At 39.7% G+C, this 26,587-nt stretch overlaps 1 protein-coding gene and 1 pseudogene across 1 annotated transcript in view; both read left to right on the top strand.

The window, feature by feature from the left end:
- LOC114710946 (MAM domain-containing protein 2) overlaps positions 1–22,432 on the top strand; it is a 160,078-nt gene extending 137,646 nt beyond the window's left edge. Inside the window, exons 15-17 of the mRNA XM_037202271.1 lie at positions 13,491–13,750; positions 21,213–21,297; positions 21,424–22,432. Of these exons, the coding sequence (XP_037058166.1) occupies positions 13,491–13,750; positions 21,213–21,297; positions 21,424–21,488 (410 nt within the window). The 3' untranslated portion in view covers positions 21,489–22,432. The remainder of the gene's footprint in view (positions 1–13,490; positions 13,751–21,212; positions 21,298–21,423) is intronic.
- Positions 22,433–25,532: 3,100 nt separating this feature from the next.
- On the top strand, positions 25,533–26,210 carry LOC114710939 (annotated as a pseudogene).
- The last annotated feature ends 377 nt before the right edge of the window (positions 26,211–26,587 follow it).

Genomic DNA, 26,587 nt, shown 5'->3' with positions numbered 1-26,587 from the left:
CACACACACACACACACACACACACACACACACCTTAAAATCTATGATAAATCAAATGTTGTAAATGAAACATCACAGAACACTTCTGTGATGATGTTTTCCTCTCAGAGGATAAGAACTGAGGCCACATGAGGTGGCTGTGGCTCTGCTTTCCTGGGTACCCATCTGGTTCTGCCTACAGTCCAGGCATATTTTCCAAGAATGGAGTCTGGAGTTTATTTAGGAATTATCCTCTCTAGTATGTACTAAACTTAAACTTTGTCTCTAGCTGGTAAGATGGCAAGAAACCCTACTTTGTTTTGCATTTAACTTTCTGTCTCTTGGTCTCTTCAAGTTAAGAATTTGATAAATGCCTCAGGAGAAGATTGCCAAGCAATATGTTCTCTTTCCTGTCCCTCTTTCCTCATAAAATGTGGCCCTCCCAAGCCCAGCTGCTCGAGCAACTCTGAACACTAAACACTAGTTACTTTCTGCTCACATCAGTGAGCCTGTTGGTGTCTCTGCCACAAAGCCTAAAGAGGGAAGCAGCTCGGAGAATGTGGAGCTCATTCTGTGGACCTTCCATTTTCTCTGGAGTCTGTTGGTTCCTCCGTGCCTTGCAGCTTGCAACGTTCTCTGATAGCTCCGAAACAGGTGCCACACCTGCTAGATCAGGATTGATCAAGCAATTTGAAAATAAGGAAGAGGAGAGCTACATCTGCAGAAGCGGATTGTTCTGGAATCAGAACAATGAAGAGTAGCAGGATTGAGGGCAGCGCACAAAGATGCAGGGAGCCTGGAGGTTTTGTAGGGCAGAAAAAAAAAAAAGGAACTTTTGTGGTTGAAGATCCCATCTGTGATCTGTTCCCTCCAGCCCCAAAGTTGCAAATGGTGACAGAGGTTGGAATGCTGACCTTGTCAGGAGCTTGCAGGCTCCTAACTACCTGAAGACGTCATGAGCCTGCAACTTTCTGGTCAGAGTTTATCAGCTCACCTGAGGCTTTTAAGCCACTAGCCCTTCAAGACCCTGAATATTTTTTTCTCTGTTTGTCTATCCTAAGTTTCCTCTAGGCAGACTAGAAGCAGTGCCAGTCAAACAGTAGAACCAGAAGAGGCAGTTCTGATATCAGGCTCCTGCTATAACATCATTTATTTACAACGGATTGTTTTGCTCAGAAGTTAGAAACATTGCTATGTGCTAGACTACAAGCCAACCAATCATAGTTTTAAAATATTTTATTTATTATTTGACAATTTCAAACATGCATATAATGCATCTTGATCATGTCCAACCCAAGTCCCCTTTCCTACTGTTCCCAGAGTCTCCCACAAGGCTTCCCTTCCTGCCTTCATGTCCTCTTCCTTTTTCTTTTCTTTTTTTAGAAATGACCCATTGAGTCTGTATTTGCATGGGGTTTGGGTCATTTAGCAGCGCATGGGACTATTAGTGGCCATACCCCCAAAGAAAAATGGCTCCCCTCTTCTAACAATCATCAGTTGCCAATAGCTCCTCAATGAGGAATGGACTATCATGAACCTCTCCTACAGCCATGCTCGATCTTATGCAGGTCTTGTGCAGATAACCATAGATGATGTAAGCTCATGAGCATGGTGGCCATGTCATGCCTAGAAGACAGCACTTTACAGCGCCCCTCCACATCCTTGAGTTTTTATACTCATTCTGCCTTACCCTCAATGTGTCCTGGATCTTAGGAGGTTGGTTTAAATGGCCTGTTTGGGGCTGATCATTCTACAGTTACTTATTCTCAGCATTTGGATCAGTTATGGGTCTCTGCATTAACCACTGTCCAGTACAAAAAAAAAAAAAAAACTTTTCTAAGTTTGAGAGTAGCACTAATTTACAGGTACAAACACAAATACATAGAAAGCATTTTGATATCATGTACATTTACAAAACAGCAGTAGTAAGTTCTCTCCTAGGATCTAGGACCTCCCCAACTGTGGGTTTTTAACCAAGTTTAAAATACCAGGCATGAAACCCCTCATATGGAGCAGATCTCAAATCTAATCAGAAAGCAATAGCTTGCCCTCATAACTGTCATACTACTATTGTACAAGTAGGTATATCTTGCCTAGCAGGCTGATATTGCTGCATGTAGGATCCACTTCTTGGTAAATCTACGGATGTGTTTTCTCCCCCAGCAGCCTGCATATAGTCCCTTTCAGCACTATGAAAGCTAGCCATCACATGTGTGTTAATATTCTCTACTCTCACTAAGGGTCTTTTCCTCTCCCCTCTCTCCTATGCCCCCCCCCTAGCTTTTTGATCTCTAAAGAAACCCCAAATTAAACACACAAACATAAAAATTTGAAGCGAGGATCCATGTATGAGAAAACATGCAGCATTTGTTTTTCTGAGTTTGAGTTACCTCACCAGTTCCACACATTTTCCTATAAATTTAATAATTATATTTGTCTTTACAACTGAATAAATTCTGTTGTGTAAATGTACCACATTTCATTATCTATTCATCAGTTGATGAACAGCCAGGCTGATTCTATTTCCCAGCTATTGTGAATACAGTGGCAATTAACATGGTTGGACAAACATCTCAGTAGTACAATGTGGAATCCATGGAGTATATGCCCCAGAAATGGTGTAGCTGGGCTGGGTCAAATGGTAATTTTAGTTAGCATTTATCAATTTATTTACCTGTGTGTTTATGTATGTCTGTTTTACATTTTGTATTTTCTTCTCTTAAATTTGTTGGGGGTCAAATCATGGGCATAATATCATGAAGAAAAGTACACATAGTTCAAAATGTTCAATTTATTATGAGTCATTATTGTATATATGCATGCACACATGCATGTGTGTATGCCACCAAGCACATGTGGAGGTGTTTGTTTTTGCTCAGGAATGTTTCGGATATATCATTCTTTTGCACTTACATGTGAACTTTGAGACTATTTTTCCATTTCTGTGTATAATGTCATTAGAATTTTGATGTAGATTGTGTTGAACTGTAGACTACTTTTCTTAAAAAAAATTTATTTATTTTTACACATATGGATGTTTTGCCTGCATGTATGTCTGAGCACTATGTGTGTGCAATGTCCACAAATTCCAGAAGAGAGGATGCTGGATCCTCTGGAATGAGTTTCTCATCTACCATGTTATCCATAAGTCCTCCCGATCATAGTACTTAGAATGAGATCTTTATATCCCTGGTTTCTTATGACTATAAGCGTTTGTTGGTGTTTTCTGCCTCTTTAGCCAAAGGTCTTGTTATATCTGAGATGATATTTCACAGTGTGCTATTCTTTGGCAAAGGGTAACAGAAGAATAATAAAATTTACATGCATTCTGGCTGTAAACTCCCCAACAGAAGATGTCATTGTTTGTGTCTTTCCTTTTATAACTCCCTATTCTGAGGAATAAATACCAGGGACATTATGTTAAGAAAAATATCCCAACTGTACTTGTTAAAACACGGTAAGGTAGACTTTACTCACAACCATCATGGTAAGAACCAGCATAGTGCCGTTTTTTGGTGGAGGGGAGAGACTGGGCTCAACCAGAATACAACATGACCAAAGGGGAATAGAGAAAAAAGGAGCTGCATGAGATCAGGGCATGGAAAACTAGCAGGAAGAAATGTCAGGGGTAGGAAAGATTCTGGATGAGCTGACCTACCAGGACTCTTGCTGAAGGCAGCCCAGGGTTATCATGTGTCACCTCTGGGACGGTGGGAGGTGAAGGAAATGATCACATAGCTCCTTGATTAGATATCAGGAGTGGGAGGCTCCTGACTTAGAAGCCTCTTATAAGATAAGATTTTGTAAGGAAAGCATAGGCCTAGGGAAAGATTTAGGAGCTAAAGTTGAGTCAAGCAAGAATCCTTGCAAACTCTTGAGTATTCAAGTGCTACAATGTCTTCTTTTTATTTCCTTGTCAAAGAAGACACTTAGAAAACCATAGTACATTATTTAAAGTGACTTGTATAGTTAATATAATTTTGCTTAGCTAACACTGAAATCTTTAATGGGGAATATATCTTGAAATGATGTATTTTGAAATTTTTCACTTACTCAACAAATTAACACCAGTACATAGATTTTTAGGATGCTGGTGGTAGGCAGCCTATTGCAGATCAGCTAAAGAAATATATACATTAAATATTATGGAAACTAACTTAGTGAAGTTTTAATAATTATCTGCTGTTATCCTTAGGTAGCAACAATAAACATTCTTGTTACTAAGTACACACTGTAAACAATAGTGAATTTCATCAAAAAAAGAGAGAGCTTAGTGCCTACATGGGTGACTTACTGCATTTAGTTTGCACAAACTTTTCTATGGCTCCTTTTAAAATCTAGGTCATGAAATAATGGTAGGAGCGACTTTAAAAGGTGGAGCTTCCTATTTTATACATTGGAAAATGTTCCCCTGAGACTTGGGACCAGTAGCACAATGTGTTTCTCCTGATGCCTACCATGTATAGTGGTCACAGAGCCCTTTTTTTAAATAACAAAATGCATTCTGGGACTTCCGAAGGACATGCTTATATCTGTAGACTGCATTCTACCTTTTTACTTCCCATCCTTAAAGCCTGTCATTTTACAGTTGGAAAAACATGTAGAGGGAAAAAGAAGAAAGGAGAGAGGCATCAAACCTGGTTTATAGATAACTGTATTAAATGGTAAGTCAATATAAATTCATTAAATAAAAAAGAAGCTCAAAAAAAAAAAAAGAAGAAAGGAAAACTCTATAAATATGCCAGGTAATTCTGTGCCTGTCAGGATCCATATATCATCATGTATAGCAGTTCCAAGGGAGATACAGCTTCTGCCTTCCTAAAAGACAATGCATAAAGACCTTTCCATATTCTGAAGTGCAAGATATAGTCTAAGCATCTGGCCATGTCTTCACTGCCCTACAGAGCCTAGGGCATGATTACATGGCCTCTGAGTCTGAGTTTCCTCATATATAAACCAGCAATAACAGTTAATGCCCTACTAGTCTCTTAGGGTTGCTGTGGTAATTAACTGACAATATATAAAAGCCACTGAAACATGTGGCGTTGTTATTTCTACAATTCATGAATCTTTTATTGAATCTGATGTCTGGCTCTGTAATACTTTCCTAGACTTGCTGTTTAACACTATGTGTGCCTCTATAAAATAGAAAGCCATTGCCTGTGACCACTGATAAACTTCCTTGGTAGAAAGAAGAAGACTTGGTAGAGTTATTAAACCAAAATGCCCCCTTAATCACATTCTATCTACCTCCAGTATATCAAGTGATAAGAGTATGGCTATTTTTAGGCTTGCCAGTAATACTCATGCAAATGAAAAATCCATAACCAGCATGCCAGAACTGTTATTTCATAGACTTATAGCTCATTTTCTGTTTTCATGCTAACATGAAGTTTCTTGTTTGAATAAATATATCTGAGTAATAAAACCATTAAAAGAAAACTATTATAAGTAAACTATGAAAAGGAAAATATTAAATTCTAATAGCATATGATAGACAAAAAGTGTAACGAAGATAGAGGCTATATGATGAAAGCTTGGGGAATAGTTATCAATAAATCATTGTATAAAATAACAACCAAGACACCCTCCAAAAAACACTAGCCCCACCATTTCACTGCTGTTAAAAGAAAGCAAGCATTCTGTGACAGATGGAGCGTGACTGGCATTAAGGTGACATGGGCTTTGCAGTGTTTATCTCTCTGGTTCCTGCACCATCTGCATGAGTAGCTCTCTCCTGCAGAACCAGAAAGTTTCCCAACACAGATGCCACTGAGCTTCTTAGTTACAAGACAGTGACAGCAAATCATCACAAACTTCCCAGGGTTTTATGGCCATTTCTATGATGCCAGGCTGTCAGAATTCTTCGTAAGCATTTGTTTTAGGGTTTTTTTAATAGGGATTTTGTAGCCAAATGATAATGAATAAATAAACCAACAGATAACTATCCCGTTTATGAGAAATCTGCCCTCTGTGCTCACCCCCCTTCCCCCTGTTGTCTCAGCTCTTGGCCCACTGAGTCTCCTAACTGGTGGAAGACTGTCATGGTCTTCCCACCCTATCCTTGCTCCTCCCAGAAAAAGCAGCTCCATTCTCCATCTTAACAACTCCAAAGGAAGCCACCATCACTCTCTTCCAGGACGCTCTTTAATGTGTGTCCTGGAAACTAAATTTTATTTCAGGAAGCTAATAAGTAAAAAGTAGGAGTTTTCTTTATATCCAAGAACACATATCAAAGAATAGTTTACATATGGAAATGTGCTCTTAACTGAAAACTATGTATTTGAAATGTTGTTTGGGTTTGGTTTCTTTGTTTCTTCTGTTTTGTTTGTTGAGGCAAGATCTCCACAGCCAGGTGGCCTCAAACTTCTGATCTGGCAGGAATATGTGCATGCACATGTGTGTGTGTGTACATGGGTGTATCTGATTGAGGACCAGTTTACTTCAAGTCCTCGTCTTTAAGAACTTGGGTACCTGACACTCAGGTACATAACCTAGCTACTCCATCGGTTTACACTCTCTGAGGAATTAGCTCCAGATTTGGAACTTTTCAGGGTACAGCAGTCTTTCCACAGCTAAACTTCCATGACAGAGTCTGGTACCATCAGATCCCACTTTGCCAGAGAAGTCTTCCAAGAAAAGCCTTTAAAGATGTGGTAAAATGTTTGAAAATGCCAAAATGAAACCCATTATTCCATATTCTAACCTAAAGAACTAATTGTTTAAAAACTGCTAAAATGCTAGACATCTGGTAGGGCCAACTGGATTGACCTCTGACCCCCAATACCTCACCCTCATTTCTGCCGAAAGTCCTTTAAAAAACCCTGAGACTAACGGCCTGATGGTGCCCGTTGCCTGGGCCCTTCCTCCCTCTTAAACTCTCACCTGTGATTTTAAACTTCTGTCTAAAACATACCACAGTAGTCAGATGTACATGGTAAGTGCAACCACTTAAGCACATTCATATCACTGTGCAGCCACCATCCACATTCAGCTCCAGAAAATTTTCACCTTCTTAAACAGAAACTATACCCATTAAAGACTAACTCCTCATTTTTGACATGCTTTTGTTATTATTATTAATTAAATTTATTCATTTATTTTACATCCCAACTGCAGTTTCTTCTCCCTCCTCTCCTCTCCTTCCTTCCCATACTATATTGATTTCCAAAGGGGTTGTACAAATTTGCACTCCCACCAACAGTGGAGGAGTGTTCCCCTTACTCTACAACCTCTCCAGCATAAGCTGACTCAGTGTCTTTGATCTTAGCCATTCTGACAAGTGTAAGAAGGTATCTCAGAGTCATTTTGATTTGCATATCCCTGATAACTAAGAATGTTGAGCAATTCTTTAAATGTTGTTCAGTCCATTTGAGATTCTTCTGTTGAGAATTCTCTATTTGGATCTGTACCCCATTTTTAATTGTATTATTTGGGTTTTTAATGTCTAGTTTCTTGCGTTCTTTTTATGTTTTGACATCAGTCTATGGTTGATATATTGTGCACCCCAATAAATTTATCTGGGGGTCAGAGAACAGAATTATATTAAACATAGGTTTAGGCAATAGTAGCACACACCTTTAATCTTAGCATTCTGGAGGCAGAGTCAGTCTAGATCTCTGTGAGTTCAAAGCCACACTGGAAACAGCCAGGCATGGTGACACACACCTTTAATCCCAGGGAGTGATGGCAGGAGCAGAAAGGTATATAAGGCATGAGGACCAGGAACTAGAGCCTTTTTAAGCTTTTAGGTTTTAGCAGCAGTTCATCTGAGATCCATTTGGATGAGAATTCAGAGGCTTTCAGTCTGAGGAAACAAGATCAGCTGAGGAGTTGGCAAGGTGAGGTTGGATATGGCTTGCTCTGTTTCTCTGATCATTCAGGGTTCACCCCAATACCTGGCTCTGGGTTTGTTTGTATTAATAAGATCTTTTAAAATTTGTGTTACATTAGTCCTCTGTCAGATGTGGGGTGGGTGAAGATGTTTTCCCAATCTGTAAGCTGCCATTTTTTCTTACTTACCATGTCCTTTCCTTATAGAAGCTTTTCCATTTCATGAGGTCCCATTTATTAATTGTTGATCTCAGTGTCTGTGCTACTGGTGTTCTATTCAGGAAGTGGTCCCCTGGGCCAATGCATTCGAGGCTCTTTCTGACTTTCTCTTCTATTAGGTTCAGTGTAACTGGATTTATGTTGAGGTCTTTGATCCACTTGGACTTGAGTTTTGTGTAGGGCTATAGATATGGATCTATTTGCATTCTTCTACATACCAACATCCAGTTATGTCAGCACCATTTGTTGTAGATGCTCTCTTTTTTTTTCCATCATATAATTTTGGCTTCTTTGTCAAAAATCAGGTGTCCATAGGTTTATGAATTTATGTCAGGGTCTTTGATTCGATTCCATTGATCCACTGTGTGACAGACTTTTTAACATGGCTGAAGGAAATGGGTGGCATAACAAACCCGAGTCCTGAGTCTGGGAAAGGGACAGGTAGGGAGTCAGGGGTGAAAGGAAGGTATTAACAGGTAGAAGGGGGGATAAGAGAGGGTTGGGGAAGAGTAACCAGACTGCATTGTGTATGTATGAAATAACCAAAGAACTAGCCTGATAATAATAATAGGGTGATTTTAGAGGGACACTTTTTTTTAATTTATTTTTTAAATTATACTCATGATATTCATTCATTACACTCATGATATTAATCACATTTGTGGTATCCATAGATTACATTCGCAGTATTCATTCAATTATATATATATATGTATATATACATATACATATATATATATAAATTTTAAATGCCTAATGTCATTTCTTGAAGGGGGAGGAGGTATTAAATTGTGCTTACAGCACAATGGGAGGACCCTGGAGGGCAGAAGTTCACTACTGATGTTTTACAATCTTACATCTAAGCTGTTAAGGCCCATTATTCAGGATACACAGACAAGGAACTTCCCCTTAAGCATTTAGGAGGGTGAAACCTGGCAGGAATTAGCATAGGGAGGATATCAAGGTCAAGATTCGAAAACAAGGCAACAGTTACCCAAAACGGGGGCCAGGGCTAGAGGGACACTTTTTAACAGTTGTTTTTCCCAAAGCTTTGATGTTTCCCCCTGATTTTTAGGAGTGCTCTTCCAGTCTAATGAAAACAGCTTGCTGCTCCTTCCACGCAGACTGCCAAAGACCCTTCCCAACCCTTTAAAAGAGAGCCAAAAGCCGAGAGGAGCAGCTGTCTACCAGTTAAGGATTATGAGTACAGTGTGAGTCTCTGCTTCTCGGGGCATCACAGTTGCCTCACAAACAACAGATGGGGCTCCAAGCAACCAGTAGATCTGTGGGACTCCTGCATCCTAGATGTCAGACAGTAGCCCACAGAAAGAAAGCACTTTAGCAACCCCGCCCCACCCAACAATTGCTCATGTGCAGGAAGTCGTGAGCTAGGCCTCAAGCATCAATTCTGTGACATCCTGCTCCACTCCAAGTTTTGTTGCTGAGACAGACAGAGCTTGAAGCTGTAATGTGGAAATGTCAGCACACTCAACTTTTCTCTGTTCTCCAAACACATGTGAGGCAGACTGGCCTCTGTGAAGTTCTCTGGTGGTTTCAGGAAAAGGAAGTATCATGTGCAAGTCAAGAAGGGAGAGATATTTGTAAACAAGAGGGATAATTAATTCATGCATAGGGGTAGGGGTTCCGATCAGCTAGCAAAGATGTTAAAGATCATTATTTAAGAATAGGAGTTGGTCTATATTCCTTTAAATAGTATTTCCAAATATGTGTGTTCTTAGTACAAATTATATCCTGAAGTGATTTGCAAAGGTTAAAAATACTGAAGGTAGACTGTAGTTAGTATCCTAGAAAGTCACTCTTCATCCAAGCAGGACCCCTCTTCCAAAAGAAGCACAATCACATGGGTCAAGCAGTGTGGATTTCCTTTCATATCATACAGCACTAAGCCCAAAGCTCTCTGGAACTGGTGCTCTTAATTGATAGCTTGCACCTGACACCCAAGACTCAGCAATACAGGAATGGACAGCAGTTGCATCTAGAGGAGTGTGTGGTCCAAAGCAAGGTGAGATGAGGGAGTAGGAGGCTGCACAGACAGCCCTGATTTAGTTAGAGCCCACCTGGCCTGCTGGGAAGAGCCTGGCATGGAGTCCTACTTTCACTTTCAATGCTGAAGAAACTAGTATCTTGTACCCATGAAGGAAAGAACTTGAACCAATTCTTGGGGAGTGACTGAGAGTTTGTTCATCTCGTAGGACCTCAGAATGGCCATGGCCAAGAATTATTATCACTAAGTGAAAGACAACCCTAGGCCATCTGTCACTCATGATGAATCCATTGCTTTCTATTTTATCTCTCAGCCCCTCACAGTCTTGTATTTGCACTTGCTCAGTGAAAGCGTTATTTCAAGGATGATGTCTTTCCTACTAGAGTCTCATTTCTAGCAAGGGTCTTTTATGTGGGATTTCAAGTGGCCTTTGGAAAACTCCAAAGCAAAGTACAAAAAAAATTTCATTGTGTGTGCGTTTTCTTATTGCCTTAAAATTATTTCTTGAGATATTTTCTCTTCTTGTATAGCTCAGGCTGGCATCTAATCACAATCTCCCTCCTTTCACCTCACAAGTACTAGGATTGCAGGTGTGTACTACTACACACACCTAACTCAGAATGCTTCTTAATTGAGTATGCCTTAAGGTGTTATCAAAATCTACTATGCCACTAATTTGCACACAGGAAGCACAGAACTCCTTGGTACATGGTTTGATGACATACCATGGCCATTTTCATTCCTTAACCTTGTTTTTCATGGAACTAAATTAAACATACTCTTCCATTAGGATTGTGTGTGTATGTGTGTTTGCATGTGCACCCACATACATGTGTATTTGTTTACTTTGACAGTAGCTTAAGTGGTACATGTTATAGAAAATAAAATACAATAAAGTTTTCCTGGATTGCAGAATGTGACAAAACACCCACTGTAGCAATTTTTGTGCAAATGAACAATAAAAGTTACACAGTTAAAGATTATCATACATGTGGAGTATTTTTCGGTCTCAGGTTGGGTTTTTGTTTTTTTTTTTAAATATGGTTTCAAGAATTTTCTTGCGACAAGGTCTCAAGTAGCCCAGGCTGGCTTCAATCTCATTATGTAGCTAAGTATGACCTTGAGTTCCAGTTTCTTCTGCCTCTCCCTCCAAAGTGCTGAAATCACAGGCATGCACCACTACGCCCAGCTTTATGTATGCTCATTTTTAAAAATACCTCAGATGATTTGGAACTTATTTCAGAACGTTTGCTTTAATAAGACTTTGATTTTATCACATCTTGGATTTGTAGTAGCTTTGCCTTAGAGCATCCAAGTCCAAATGCCTTTCTCATTGCCAAGAACCTCAACTTTCAGTGTGAACTTGGTGGAGCCATGTGTTCTAGAAATGATCAGACTTGTTTGTGGTTTAGTGCTATGAAAGAAAATATGTTCCTCCATCCGCTCACAAATTCTTCTGAACCTCTCCCGTGCCTAGAGCACTGCTCTAGGAACTGGGGATAGGGTCCTGAACTAAACAAGGATACTCTGTGGGATAGAGAAGAGGAAAACAGAGATTAAAGAGGAGAAAATGAAGTAACCCATTAAAAGACAAAGTTACAAAAGCATAATAAATTAAGGTCTAAGGGATGAGGCGTGCTGAGGAAGCAGGTAAGAAGGGGAGACAGCAACTTGCAATAGTGAGGTCAGAATAGGCCCAATAGAAAAGATAGCATCCAAGCGGCCATTTAAAGGGGGAAAGAGTGTGACCCCAGAATATCTCCACAAGAGTCAGGGTCAGCATGCACAAAAGCCTGAGGTGACATCCAAGAACAGTAAAGTCCACTTAATGAGTGATAAGAAAGATAGTAGTGAAAGGTAGTGGGTGGGAGGCAAGTTGTTCAGGGCCCTGAAGCAATCCTGAGGCAGTCAGCCTGGACTCTGAGCTAAACTAATGGAAACTTGAAACAAAGCCATGGTACGATTTAGTTTTTAGGATCTGGAAAGATGCCCAGTAGGCAAAAGCACTTTTGTGAAATCATAATGGCCTGAGTTTGGATCTCCAGAACCCGTGGATGCAGTAGCATCAGCATCTGTAGGGAGAGGCAGAGACGGAGGATCCCCAGAAGCTCACAGGACTGATAACCTATCATATACAATAGAAAAACAGCAAATACACCCTGCCTCAAACAAGATGGAAGGCAGGGATCAACATCCAAGGTTGTTCTGTGACCATGACACAGGCATGGTGGCAGACACAGGCTCACATTGATACACACAACTGGGTGTGAAAACACACATGCGCACACACACATCACACACACATATATTAAGCATTTAGAAGATTGCTATAATACTGCTGAGGGTAGACTATCCGGGATAATGTAAGCGCAAACACATGAGCCAGGAATCTGTCACTTTAGTTCAAGCTGACATGACAGGAGCAGGACACTAACAGTGGAGGGAGTGAGACAGGGCTCTGGATTTACTGTGAAGGTGGACCCACCAGGACTTCCTGACAGCCTGGAGAGCAAGGGGAGGGAGAATGCTGTGTGGTTTATAGGTCCTAGCCTCAGCAACTGTAAGAGCTGGAATAGACTGGGGAGGCTATGCTTTAGCTCTGCTGGACTGCTGGAAGCTTATAAACAACATACATTAGTTCATCCCAGTTGTAGAAGCTGGGAAACCCAAGATCAAGCCACCAGCAGATTTAGTGTCAGGGGTGAGGGTGGGGGCTTCTTCTTCAGCCATGGCCATCTCCTCATGCTCCTCTCTCATGGCATGAAAGATGAGTTAGTTTCAGGAGTCCTTGATGAAGATGCTGACCTCATTTTGGGGTCACTGCCCTTGTGACATAATCACCTCTCTAATGTGGATACCCTAGGCATTAGGATTTTAATGAATGAAGCGAAAGGGAGTATAAAAACATATGGAACAAAGTATTATCTGTGAAGTAGTGAGATAAATTCTGATGTGATAATTATACCAGTGACATAATACTGGTGCACTAAGTCCTTTTTTTCTATTAACTGAATTATAAACCATTAAATGAAAAGAATCATTTTGCGGTCTAATCCTCACAGTGTAACTTTTTTTTTTTTTGATCATACATACTCTCCAGAATTATATACCCTTTTCTCAGTACCACAGCTAAAGTGTCTATGTTACCAGGAATACTACGAAAGAAAGAAAGAGAGAGAGAGAGAGAGAAGGAAGGAAGGAAGGAAGGAAGGAAGGAAGGAAGGAAGGAAGGAAGAAAAAAGAAAGAAAGAAAGAAAGAGAGAGAGAGAGAGAGAGAGAGAGAGAGAAAGAAAGAAGAGAGAAGAGAGAGAGAAGAGAGAGAGAGAGAAGAGAAAGAGAAGAAAGAAAGAAAGAAAGAAAGAAAGAAAGAAAGAAAGAAAGAAAGAAAGAAAGAAAGGAAAGAAAGTGTGATTGGGTCTTTTTTTAACCATGCCTGCTTTTCATTCCTCTCAAGGCTACTACATGTATATCGAGGCCTCCCACATGGTGTATGGACAAAAAGCACACCTTTTGTCCTGGCCCCTGAGAGGCGTCCCTGGGAAACACTGCTTGACTTTCTTCTACCACATGTATGGAGCAGGAACTGGCCTGCTGAGCGTTTTTTTGAAAACAGAAGAAGAGAGCAAAGAGTCCCTGTTGTGGAGAAGACAAGGGGAGCAGAGCATCTCCTGGCTGCGGGCACTGGTTGAATACAGCTGCGGGAGGCAACACCAGGTAAACCCGGAGGGATGAGAATCCATCAGAGAAACCTGAACTGAAGCGCCTGGTGCTCTCATTTCTTGCTACAAAAGAGAATATTTTGTCCCTTTTCAGGCTAGAGATAAAGGCAGGATTAGTTGAAGAGTAAACATAATTAGCCTGTTATTGATTAACTCTTAAGCAGTGAAGGGAAAATTAGACAAGGAGCTAAAGCTTTGGCCATTCATGCATAAAGTGATTGTTTTTTACAATTCAAGGATGAAAGGGTTCCTAGTCTGTCTTAGTGTGTTGTGAATGTCAAGTACATTCCTTCCAAAAGGAAGTCTCTTTTTTTCTAAATATACTAGTACTGCTCCTATTACCCATAATCCACTTGCATGTAAGGGCTTTTGTTCTCAGCTTCCACTTAAGAGTGTGTATAGCCCATGGCAAGTTCTTTAAAACCTCTGTATGCATTACTTATTGTTGTAGAAGAAACTAGGGGTCTTAATCCCAAATCCACAGCCATCTGCACTCCAGCTCCCCAACTCCCCGTGTGCTATAGAAAGCCCCTGTCCTAGAGGTACTTAATCATTCAAGTAGGTGGACCTAAGCAACTCCTCTAGCCTAGAAAGCCTAGGTTTGCCTTCCTATAACCACACACTTCACACAGCCACCAAAGCTAAATTTCTGGGGAGACAACCTTCAGGCTCCCAATTGTTCTTGAATTCACTCTGTAGAATTCTGGCATGAGCATGCTCCCAACTAATGCTCCAGCTTCCTCTGCAGCTTTGCTTTTGGGTGGTAAACCTCCTGGGTCCCCTCAGCTTTTAACCACTGGCTAGGTGCCTTGGCCTAAGCTCAAGTGTTCCTGAGAAGAGGTATCCAAATACGGAATTTTTTTTTAACCACTCTACAACACAAACTGATTTTCTAAAGATCTAAACTAAGAAATTGCAGCTCAAGTGTCTGAATACAATGCCACTCAAGCTACTACCTTGATAAGCATAAATGACAAATTCTGCTATCTAGGAAGGATCCATCAGTTAAGCATGAAAAACTGTTTGGAGATATATTAGAGGATGGCAGATTGCTCCATGAAGATTTTTTATGACTGTTATAGAAGGTACATGAAGCAGATGAAAACTTACTAATGTAGTTGATCATCATTCAGAGATGGTGGCTCAATCTTGTTAGACTCCAGGGAATTCAGACCCTTTTTCAAATAGTTCTCAAGACATGGTCCATATACCAGCAGCATCAGAAACATCTGAAATATAAGTTCCCCAAATGCTAATTCTTAAACTCCACCTCAGAATACTAAATCAGAAACTCTGGAGGGCTTTGGAATCCCAGAAATTTACTTTAATAAACCCTCTAAGTGATTCTGATGCAAGCTAAAAATAGAAAATCTCCAAATTTAAATGAATATGACTTTGAGGATAGTATTCAAGCACGTGCACGCGTGCGTACGCGCGTACACACACACACACACACACACACACACACACAAAAAAAAAAAAAACACACACACACACACAAACACACCCCTCCATTTTGCAGTGCAGATCAAATCCATTACCTTTATGCCAGGCAAGTGTTCCATCTCTGAGCTATACTCCCAGGCTAGCACTGATTTTTTTTTTTTTTAACTCTCAAAGGACACACACATGAATGCTCTGAAATTTGAATTCTGGGAATCAGCACACAGGGCCTTGCATAAAATATATTATGATTGCTGCATAGGTAGTCTTTGAAACTGGTTTTGTTCTTGCTTTGAGAGGTCTGGTTATATAGCCCAGACTGGACTCCAACTCAGGATTCTCCTTCCTTAAATTCCCATTGCTGGGATTCTGGGCATGCACCACTACACTCAGCTTGAAATACTTTCTAAATGTAGATTGGCAAACCATCTGGAGTGTTGATTTGGAATGTTGCAGTTCAAACAGTTAGAAAGACTAACTACAATCTAGAGGAAGACTCTAGAGTAGACTGCCCCCTTTGGCTGATAATAGAACAGGAAATCAATTTCTTCTTCTGTACCTAATGCTCACCTCAGGAATCCCATACGACTGTAGGTGGTCTAGGATGCATTCTACTGTCGAATAAAATGCAGATACATTGCACACATAGCCTGCCATCTGTTACGCAGTAGGTACTTACAGTGCTAAGAACTCTACATAAGTTGTTCCAATTAATGTCATAGCTCTATTTTATAGATAGAGAAAAGCAAATGGCTTATAGAGAACTTACACTCAGACCTACCTAGTATGGTGATATTTTAATTGTACTGAAATGTGATTTTATTTGTATGTTAATAAATAAAGTTGCCTAGGGGTCAAGCTAACAGCAAGCCATAGCAGAAACTGGGCGGTGGTGGTGCACGCCTTTAATCCCAGCTCTTGGAGGCAGAGCTAGGCTCTGTGTGTTCAAGGATACAGCCAGCCTGGAGACACACTCCTTTAATCTCAATACCAACCATAGAAGACCTGGAGGTCTGTACAGACAGGAAGTGATGAGGAGGTCATGTGGTTGGGTATACAACCAATGAGGAAGGCAGAATAGAAAGTTTATAAAAAAGACAAACAGACAGGAAGTAGGTCTCTTGCTGAGGAAGATAGCAACGGCAGTGAAGGGTAAGGTTTTTAGCTCTTAGCTATCACTCTGACCTCTTGGGCTTTCATCTTTGCATTGGCTCTGCGTTTCTTATTTAATAAGACAGTTACATCTATAACCTAGTACCAAAGTCTGTTTCCATAACCACAGTTCTATACTGCCCCCTGCCCTGCAAAACTCCCAAACTGTCCTCCTTCTCTTAGGGTCACAAGCACCAAGTAGCCTTGGACAAACCTTATTTGCTCTGGAATTATTTCTACATATTCAAAATGGGTGAATAATTCCCATCATGCTGACCCTAGCAGAGTAAAAGTGGGCATCAAATAAGATTGTATGTGTGAAAGATTTTATAAACTTTAATATACCAAGTTATTAAAAAATGTTTCACTGTTTCTAAAAACTACATTTTCCTCCCAGATTTCCCTGGTCTTTAATTCTCATCACCATGGCAAAACTGATATTCTCATTAGCTGTATCAGGTTTCTAGACGGAGTTCTTGTAGTCTAATATAAAGTATCACATTTTCATAAATATTTATTGACCACATGCATGTAATATATGCTAAATTTCTGCCATAACTATAACATAGGAAGTTCTTACTTCTTTTCGATTCTATATTCATGTAGGAGAGTAATTTAAAAAAAAAACACTAAACTATAAGCTGGGACTAGAGAGATGGCTCAGTGGTTAAGAACACTTGCTCTCATTCAGAGGACCCGAGTTTGCTTCCAGCACCCATGTTGGGTGGTTCACAACCTCCTGTTCACTCCAGTTCCAGGAATCTGAGACCTTCTTATAGCTTCCATGGGTACCTACACACATGCATAGACATACACAGACATACACACATACACATAAATTAAAAACTTTAAACCATAAGCCAAAAATAGATAGTATAATTCCAGTGCCAATAAAAAACAAGGCAATTTGAACTCACAGAAATGGAGTTGAATAAAGGATAGCTGAGCCAGATGTGGCAAAGAGAATGGTGGAATGATAAGTTGTGATGGAATGATTGTACACAGATTTTTCTATCCCGCCTGCCAGCTCCCAAATAACCACACTGAGGCTTCTTATTAATTATGAAAGCTTGATCAATAGCATAGGCTTGTTTCTAACTAGCCCTATAACTTAAATTAACCCATTTCTTTTAATCTATGTGCTGCCCTGAGGCTTGTTTACCTCATACTGTCCATGCTGCTTGTTCTGCATCTGGCTGGTGACTCTGCCCTTCTTCTTCCCAGCATTCTCTTTACTCTGAAAATCCTGCCTAGCTATTGGCCATTCAGCTCTTTATTACACCAGTCACCACAATACATTTTCACAAAGTGTACAGGAATATTCCACAACAAATGATAGGTTGTGGGTCAAAGGCTGACACTTGAGGAAGACAGAAGGAATGAGTTTTGAGGTCTAACTGCACAACAAGGTGACTGCAGTCAATAATAATGCATTACATATTTCAAAATGACTAGGCAAGTAAATTTTAAATATCTCACCTCCAGAAAATTATGAACCATGAGTAATCTGCTTGATTTAATCTTTGTGTATTATTAATGTATATTAAAATATCATATTGAGCCTTATAAATATATGGAAGTATGGTTTGCTCATTAAAAATAATAACAGAGAAGAGGAGATGAAGATGATTAGGTGATAAAGCCAAAGGAGTACTGGGATAATTTTGCAAAACTTCAGAGTATGTGGTAAAAGTTTTTAAATTATTCCAAAAGCAATAAGAACACACCAGATGGCTTTAAGGCAATTATCTGGTTTTTAAACAGTAGCTCCAGCAACTACTTGGAAAACACAGTATATCAGGGTCAGGATATTTGGGCCCCACAGCACTAGCCCTAGCAAGAAGATGGCCAGGAAGCAGCAGTAAGGAGACAAGCCTACAGGTTCTTGCTTTGTATCCCCTTCTAAGATGCAGTCAAAGCTGGTCTTGAGTTCATGCTCCTCCTTTCTTAGCCTCCCAAATGCTGTGATTATGGGCATGAACCACCACGCCACCTCTACTTTGTTGTCTTATAGCTGCCTACTCTTACTAATTTTGACCTGGTTTTCTTTCTTTTTTCTTTTGGATTCCCAAGACAGGGTTGCTCTGTGTGGCCCTGGCTGTCCTGGAAATTGCTCTGTAGACCAGGCTGGTCTTGAACTCACATAGATCTGATGGCCTCTGCCTCCTTAGTGCTGGAACTAAAGGTGTGCACCACCATACCTAGATTTTGGCCTGGTTTTCTAGACCAAAAGAAACACATATCAGTTCCATTTATTAAGTATTTGGGTCCAAATAACTTAAGAAAAACTATATTCTAATGACTTAGTAGTCATTTCACATTTATGCTATATATACAGTATGTACATAATTTTATGCACCTGCTTGGCATTGTGTAACTTTTCAAACCAGCCAAGGCTTCAGAGCTTGTGAAAGTTTGACCAGTTTAGATATACCATCTTCATTTAAAGTTTCTTACAGAGTTTTACATGGCACTTGCTTTAATTACAGCGGTTACCAAAACCCCAACTGTATAATGATAAAATGTTATCAGAAGGAATATAAGCCCACCTAATGTTGAATCTTTAGATGATTTTCAACTAGTAGTTCCCACAGTATTGCTAAATGTTGAATATTTCCATCTGAAATTTCAAACTATCCTACAACACCCTTAGGAATACAATTGGATGATTCAGCCCACAGTTTGGGAATCAATATTATACCTAATTTAATCCCATATTTATTGCAGGTATTCTGTAAATAAATATTTGTTTATTGGTTGCTACAGGATAGGGTTGGTTAGACATAAACCCAAAGATAAGCCAAAATAATCTTGTAAATGAAGAGAAAAAAGAGTTGCTACCACATACCTAAAATTACAATGGGGAAGTCATGGGCTATAACATGGCTGTCACTCAAGGATTAAGGAAATTCACAAAAGGTTTATAAAGTCCAGAGTTTAGCCAAATCACAGATTACTCAGAATGTCATTCCATCAGAATTTGGCTATTATAGTCATTGGAATCTAAAAACCATATTGTTGTTGCTGTTCAGAAAACCGAAATGTTTATTAATTGCATTCATATATTCTCCTATGCAAATGCATTGGACCATTTTACCCCCTTTTCTTACCACTTATTTTGATTCTTGCTTAGGGTTGTATATTCTAGAGAAATAGAATTCTGGATGGATGGATAGGCAGATGGACAGATGAATCAAAGGGAAGAGAAGGATTTACTATAGAAATTAGTTAAAAATTTCCACAATGCGTCATCTGCAATCTGGGGAACCCAAAAGGTGTAGCACAGCTTAGTTTTTATCTGAGAACCAGGGAAACAAAGGTCTAACCTTCAACAAGACCTGAAGCCTCACCTAATATAAGTCTTGGAGAACAAAAGCCCTGGAGTCCAACATTCAGATACCCAGCAGCCGATGATAGCTATCCAGTTCTAAAAGAGAGAGAATTCCCTCTCCTTCTGCCTCCCACACTGAATTAAGATCACATATCCTAGCTTGGGCCGTGACTTCAAAAGCCAATCTTTTCCAGAAAGTGCTCCTCCACACACATGCTCAGAAATAATGCCTTATAACCACCTTGATGCCCATCAGTCCCGAAAAGTTCATGTTTAAAATTAACCATTACATGTTATGTTCTTAGAAAGTTTTCTTGACTTTATCTTGTTATGTGCTTGTCATTAAAATTTCCTTGAATCATTAAATTTAGCATAATTACATAAACTTATTAATTATTCTATTTATATTCTTTATTTTTAATTTATTTTTATTTTATATGTATTTGATGTTTTGCCTCCATTTAAGTCTGTGTGAGGGTGTTGGATCCTGGAGTTACAGACAGTTATGAGCTGCCATGTAGGTGCTGGGAATTGAATCCAGGTCCTCTGAAAGAGTATTCAGTGCTCCTAACTGCTGAGCCATTTCTCCAGCCCTCTATTTATACTCTTAATTTGGGATGGCTTTAGTAGGATTAGCTTAGGGGCTTTTTACAAAACTTAATCTGAAGCACAAATTAATCTAATGACATGGGTAGAGCACATATATCTTCAGGACAGTTGTCATTACCCACAAACCTGTCTGAAGATTCAGTCACTTATTAACCATTATTGCAACATCCTTGGAGCTGGAGAACTATTTTTCTAGATCAAGAATATTTGATTAGTTGTTTTCTTCAAACTATGAAACAGGGTGCCCCACCCCCCAAGGCACGTAGGCTGTGCTTTTGATGTTAAGGTATTTAACATAGGTGATTCACTATCTTTTGATCAATTTAATTATTTTACACTTCATTATTTAGGTTTTCCACATAGTGCCAGTACCAAAGGTAGATTCAATGGCAGCCTAAAGAAACTGAAAATGCTGAGATGAGCTAGACAGAATGTTCTAAGTGGGGTGGGTTAGCAGGTTCCTAGGAAGCACTCCTGATTAAGCATCTCTGGAGGATTGCCTAAAGATGTCGAAGAGTCATGAGGCATCATACTTCATTGTGAAATATTTCAACTCCAAAAAATCTAATTTGAATTTGTAATGTTATTTTATTGTTGTTTGATTATTTTATTTTATTTTATTTTAGAGACTTGGTCTCACTATGTTTCCCTGGCTGGCCTCAAGTTGCAATGTAGACCAGGCTCCCCTAGAACTCACTAAGTAGTCTAGGCTGGCTTGAATTTGCAACCATCCTTCCACGTTAGCCTCTTGATTGATGGGGTTATAAGAGCCAGGCTTGAATTTGTAATTTGTGTCCTTTTCCTTAAAGTCAGCCCCACCAGTTATCAAAGCTTTTAGAGCCAAAAAGCCTAGATCTCCCCTGACCAACAAAGTTTTATTAGCTTGACTCTTTTTCTAAATACAAATGTCATTCTTTTTCAGATCATTTTTGAAGCTGTTCGGGGAGTGTCAATAAGAAGTGATATTGCCATTGATGATGTCAAATTTCAGTCAGGACCATGTACAGGTACTATTTTTCCCAATTACATAAGCTTGATTGGAAAATGAATTTTATAATATAGTCTCAAATTATAAGAATTCAAAAATTATCTTTTCTATAGAGAAAATAATTATTGTCTGTCTTTCTTGATAGAAATGGAAGACACAACTCAACAATCATCAGGATATTCTGAAGACTTAAATGAAATTGAGTATTAAGAAATCATCTACATTGGGTTAAGTAGACAAAATTTGTACCTCTCTTCAATCAAAGTGAAAACAGAAGAAATGAATACTGGATATTCTTAACTATTGCATAAGTTGAAATGACTTCAGAACACCCCTTTCATTACTTTTGAAAACTATATATATATTGACTCAGGGCTTTCCTTTTTTATTCCCCTGCACATTTGACAACTGTTACTAGAAGTACAGGCTACTGATTTTACATAGATCATTTCATCTTAATTTTGGTGCCAGTTAAAAATACAAATGTACTATGTTAAAGTCATTTCAAAGTGCACACATGAAGGGCACAATCAAAGTGAATGTGCATATTTAAGTCTGCATTCAGTGAATGTATTGAGAGACTAGGTCTTGGTGGTATTTCCTTTGAGTTTCAAGTATGAAAATTTGTCTTAAATCATGCAAAGTGTCAGTAATATCTGCAAAATGAATGCAGTTTTATGGTAACAAGTTATTCTGGAAATAAAGCATCATTTATGCATTATAGTCACAGAAGAAAGCTATAAATCTTTACTGTTACATCACCATAGGTATAGGAAAGGAGCTTTCATGGAGCCCCAGGGTAAGTCCATGCTAATTAGCACTGCAGTACAAGACAATGCTACCTGCTTTCTTCTCCCTTTGAACTACCTTGGACAGGCACTATGAGCACATGGACAGAAATGCACCTTTCAGTAAGGCAAGCTTGAATTTTTCTTGTACACACACCCAACAATTTTTATAAACTTGTTCAACAATTCGACTGATTTTTATAATAAATGTTTTGGTGACATTTTGAGTAATATGAGTTCAACTACATTTACTAAACTATTATTTTCTATTTACTCAGAGAATTGTATATATGTGTGCAATTGTGTGGCAAGTAGCTGTTGTAAAACTTCAAAATTAACTAATAAAAGATCATTTGAAACTCCTTTCATTAGCAATTAACTCATTTCTACATTATTTGTCTTTATCAGAACATATTTATTATATAATTGTAAATTCTAATTTGAATCTCTATTCTGCCATAATTGTCTTCATTCACCTAATTAGTGACATTAATACTGCATATGTTTATATAATAATTATATTTAAAGAGTATTTTATTTCCCATAAGCAATCTCAGTTTCCCTAAATTTTATCTCTAGTATTAAACTATAACAACAAAACTATTTTCTTTTAGTTTTTATTTTTATTTTTTTATTAAGAGATTTTCTATTTGTTTTACATATCAGTCAGAGATTCCCTGTCCTCCCTCCTACTGCCCCCCACCCTTCCCCCCACATCCCACCCCTCATTTCTACCTCCTCTAAGGCAAGGTCTCCCTTGTGGAGTCAGCAGAGTCTGGTGCATTCAGTTGAGGCAGGTCCAATCCCCTCCTCCCTGCACCGAAGCTGAGCAAAGTGCCTCAGTCTCTCTTTTAGCTTTTAAATGTACTTATTGGGGAGGGGGCACATGAATGGCATAGTGCAAGTGTTAAGATTCTGACCTTCAATTGAGAGAGTCGCTTTCTCTCCCTCTACCACATGGGTCCTGGGAACTGACTCAAGTCAGGCTTGTCAGCAAGTACCTTTACACACTGAGCCATATAAACAACCCAGAGCTCAGAATCTGTTGTTTACTTTTATGTTCTTAATGCCCAGAAACAAAGTTGAATGAGCAAATGAGTTTAATCTCTCCCTTATCCCTGAAATCGAAATATAATTAGCATTTTCACAGATATGAACGCTAAGTATTAGTACTGGGGACGTAGCTCAATGATGCAGCACTTGGGAAACATAAGCACGGCCTGGGCTTTGATCCCAAGCATCACGAAGATAAAACAAAATGAAATGACATGGTGGAAAGTTACTTAAGACTGCATAGTATTGAAGTGGTGGCATGTCAACTTCTTAGCTTTGCATGGCTATAAATTCATTGGCCTTATCTGTGAAGAACACCATGCCTCTCTGCATGCCACATTACTTAGAAAATAAAAATACTCAGCTGCTAGCCGGGCAGTGGTGGCGCACGCCTTTAATCCCAGCACTCGGGAGGCAGAGGCAGGCGGATCTCTGTGAGTTCGAGGCCAGCCTGGGCTACCAAGTAAGTTCCAGGAAAGGCGCAAAGCTACACAGAGAAACCCTGTCTCAAAAAAAAAAAAAAAAAAATACTCAGCTGCACAACAATCAACACCCTAAGGTTTATTGGAAAAACTAAATTCATTTTGTAATAAAACAACTTTGTTAATGAAAATTTTCTTATTCTGATTAATTAGACACACATTAGTCAGCATAAATCCTTCAGAGCATTGTCCCCACCTGTAACTATAGTTATATTTGCTGAATAAAGGAATGTAGAGTGTGTCTCCAGCACCCGCACGTATCTGAGTACACCGTGAGGTATTTGTGCTATGTGATGAATGAATGAAGTAGTTCACTGGCATCTTTGATGGTGACATAAACTTTCATGTAATCATTCCATCTAACATTTACTGAATACCTGTTTTCAGAGGCAGAGCAAGTATGTTTTTACACAAGTCAACTTATCTAACCCTGACAACCTATGAAGAAGTAGATCCAAGCAGCAGTCTCATTTCATAAATAAGAAAACTAAATCTTTTCAAGAGCAGTAGTTAGTGCAAGACCTGGGTTGGAAATCAAGCCTCTTGTGCTGCCTGTCCCGTGTTCTAACCTTTCTAAAATGGCCTCCTCAACCTGCCAGCTCTCCCCTAAACTCCAACAGCAATATGAATTACAGACTAGCCAAAGGTTCCTAGTTCCTCCCTTCTAGGGTTTACTGCCTATACAGATCGCTCCAGTATGGAACTAAGCGGATGGCTCAATCTGTAAAATGCCTGCCATGCCACCCTGAGGACCTCAGTTAGGATCCCCGGGCACCCGTGCTAAAAGCTTGACATGGTGGCAACTAGATGAGCTCCAGGTTCAGTGATGGACCCTGTCGGGGGGCGGGGGATGAGCTTAGCAGGTTGGAGAGATGCCTCAGTGGCTTAGAGAACTATTTGGGAGCAGGAAGGAAAGAGGTAATTATTACCGGCAGTTGCTAAGAAACAACCTGCCTTTTTTAGATGCAAGGAGGTAGAAAGTGAGCTGAGTGACTCACCTTCCCTGATTTATGCTCCCTTGCAGGGTTCCACTGTTTCATGCCTCGGTTCTCTTTCCAAGTGGCCCTTAGCATTCTTTGTGACTATTCCGTGTAGATGAAAATACAGGCAGATTGTAAGCACAGCATAGTTTTCCCAGGTTCAGAAATGTCCAAGGGGAAGAAGGCACACTAGTTACTAGGAGCTACTTAACAACTTAACCCCAGTCTTTGAATTCTTCCAACTCCCAGCAGCACCTAAACACCCAAGCTCTTTAAATAAAAACAGCTTTCTACGCAGATTGCCTTCGCTCTTACAATTCACCATCTGCAGTTGAGGTTATTTCTGTATAGAAAGGAGGAATAGCGTAGATACCAAGAAAACAGTACCTCTGATGAAGGGTCTGGCTTAACATGAAAGAATAGAGTTCAGAGATGATTTCTTAAGATATCTATGTTTGGGGCTTCTTACCAAGCATGGAGGTTTACAAAGATGCTCACAGGTTAGTGGAGAAGGAGAGATATAAGACAACTAGTAAGCACAATTTCAAGAAATACAATGTGGTCATATACTCAGGGTTTATGGGAAAGCCTAGGAGGAGCATCTGACAGCAGAGATCCATAGTGTAGGACTCCAGAGGCCTGGGTGCTTTCTTGTCTTACTCTTAGGGGATAAAATATGGGGCTCCTTGACTTCTCATCCCCATATTTCCCCTATACCACGAGATAGGGGAAAAAGTTTTCATAACTAATAATGTTTCTAATACTACTGGATTTCTGGTATGTGAATCACTGTAAAGATATAGCACAGCCCAGAAATTAGGTACCCTGCTCCTGGATTCTGGCTCCCTCCATTCGAATCCTAGTTCTGCTGCTTACAAACTATAATTGACAGCAAGTCATTTACCCTCTGGTTCCTTTTTCTACTTTGGAAAGTGGGGTAAAGTAGTAGCTATGAAGAATAACCGGTTTTTCATGACCTCAGCAGCTGTGAGCAGCAAAGTCTTTTGCAACACCCTGTACAAGGTAGTGCGGGAAGTCCTGCATGGGAACCAGCACAAGCATCACAAGTTTCTGGAAACTGTGGAGTTGCAGATCAGCCTGGAGAGCTATGACCTTCAGAAGGACAAACGCTTCTCAGGCACCAACAGGCTTAAGTCCACTCCTCACCCCAAGTTCTCTGTATGCGTCCTGGGAGACCAGCAGCACTGCCATGAAGCCAAAGTGGTGGATATCCCCCACAAGGACATCGAGGTGCTGAAGAAGCTTAATAAGAACAAGAAGTTGGTCAAAAGCTAGCCAAGAAATGTGATGCCTTTTTGGCCTCTGAGTCTCTTGATCAAGCAGATCCCGTGTATCCTGGATCCAGGCCTAAACAAGGCTGGCAAGTTCCCTTCCCTGCTGACAAACAATGAAAACATGGTGGCCAAAGCTGATGAGGTGAAATCCATAATCAAGTTCCAGATGAAGAAGGTACTGTTGGCCATGTGAAGATGACCGATGATGAGCTAGTCAGTCTACGACATCCACTTGACTGTCGATTTCTTAGTGTCCTTGCTCAAGAAGAACTGGCAAAATGTCCTGGCTTTGTACATCAAGAGCACCATGGACAAGTCCCAGTGTCTGTACTAGAACACCCCAATAAGCCTTAATGTTACCATAAAAAAATACATGGCAAGATATGGTAACACATGCCTGAAATCCCAGCATTTACAGGGCTGGAAGGAGAATCAGAAATTCAAAGTCATCATTGGTTCGATAGGGAATTCAAGACCTGTCTGGACTATATAAAACTTGGTCTCAAAACAAAATAAAACCAACAAAATACCCAACAACAAGAACTTAGACACATTTAGTTTCTGACACAAAAGTCTTCCCATTTTATATGATAAGGAATTAATGAAATTCCAGCTAAATCTCAGTTATTTTTGTGTCCCTTTCTGTATAAAGAAATTGTGAGCTTATAGTGCCATCTTAAGGATAAAGCAACCATATAATCTTGTCATGCT

Source organism: Peromyscus leucopus, chromosome 1 (genome assembly GCF_004664715.2).
Source record: "Peromyscus leucopus breed LL Stock chromosome 1, UCI_PerLeu_2.1, whole genome shotgun sequence".
Taxonomy (NCBI): Eukaryota; Metazoa; Chordata; class Mammalia; order Rodentia; family Cricetidae; genus Peromyscus; species Peromyscus leucopus.
This window is presented reverse-complemented; position numbering and strand designations above follow the sequence as displayed.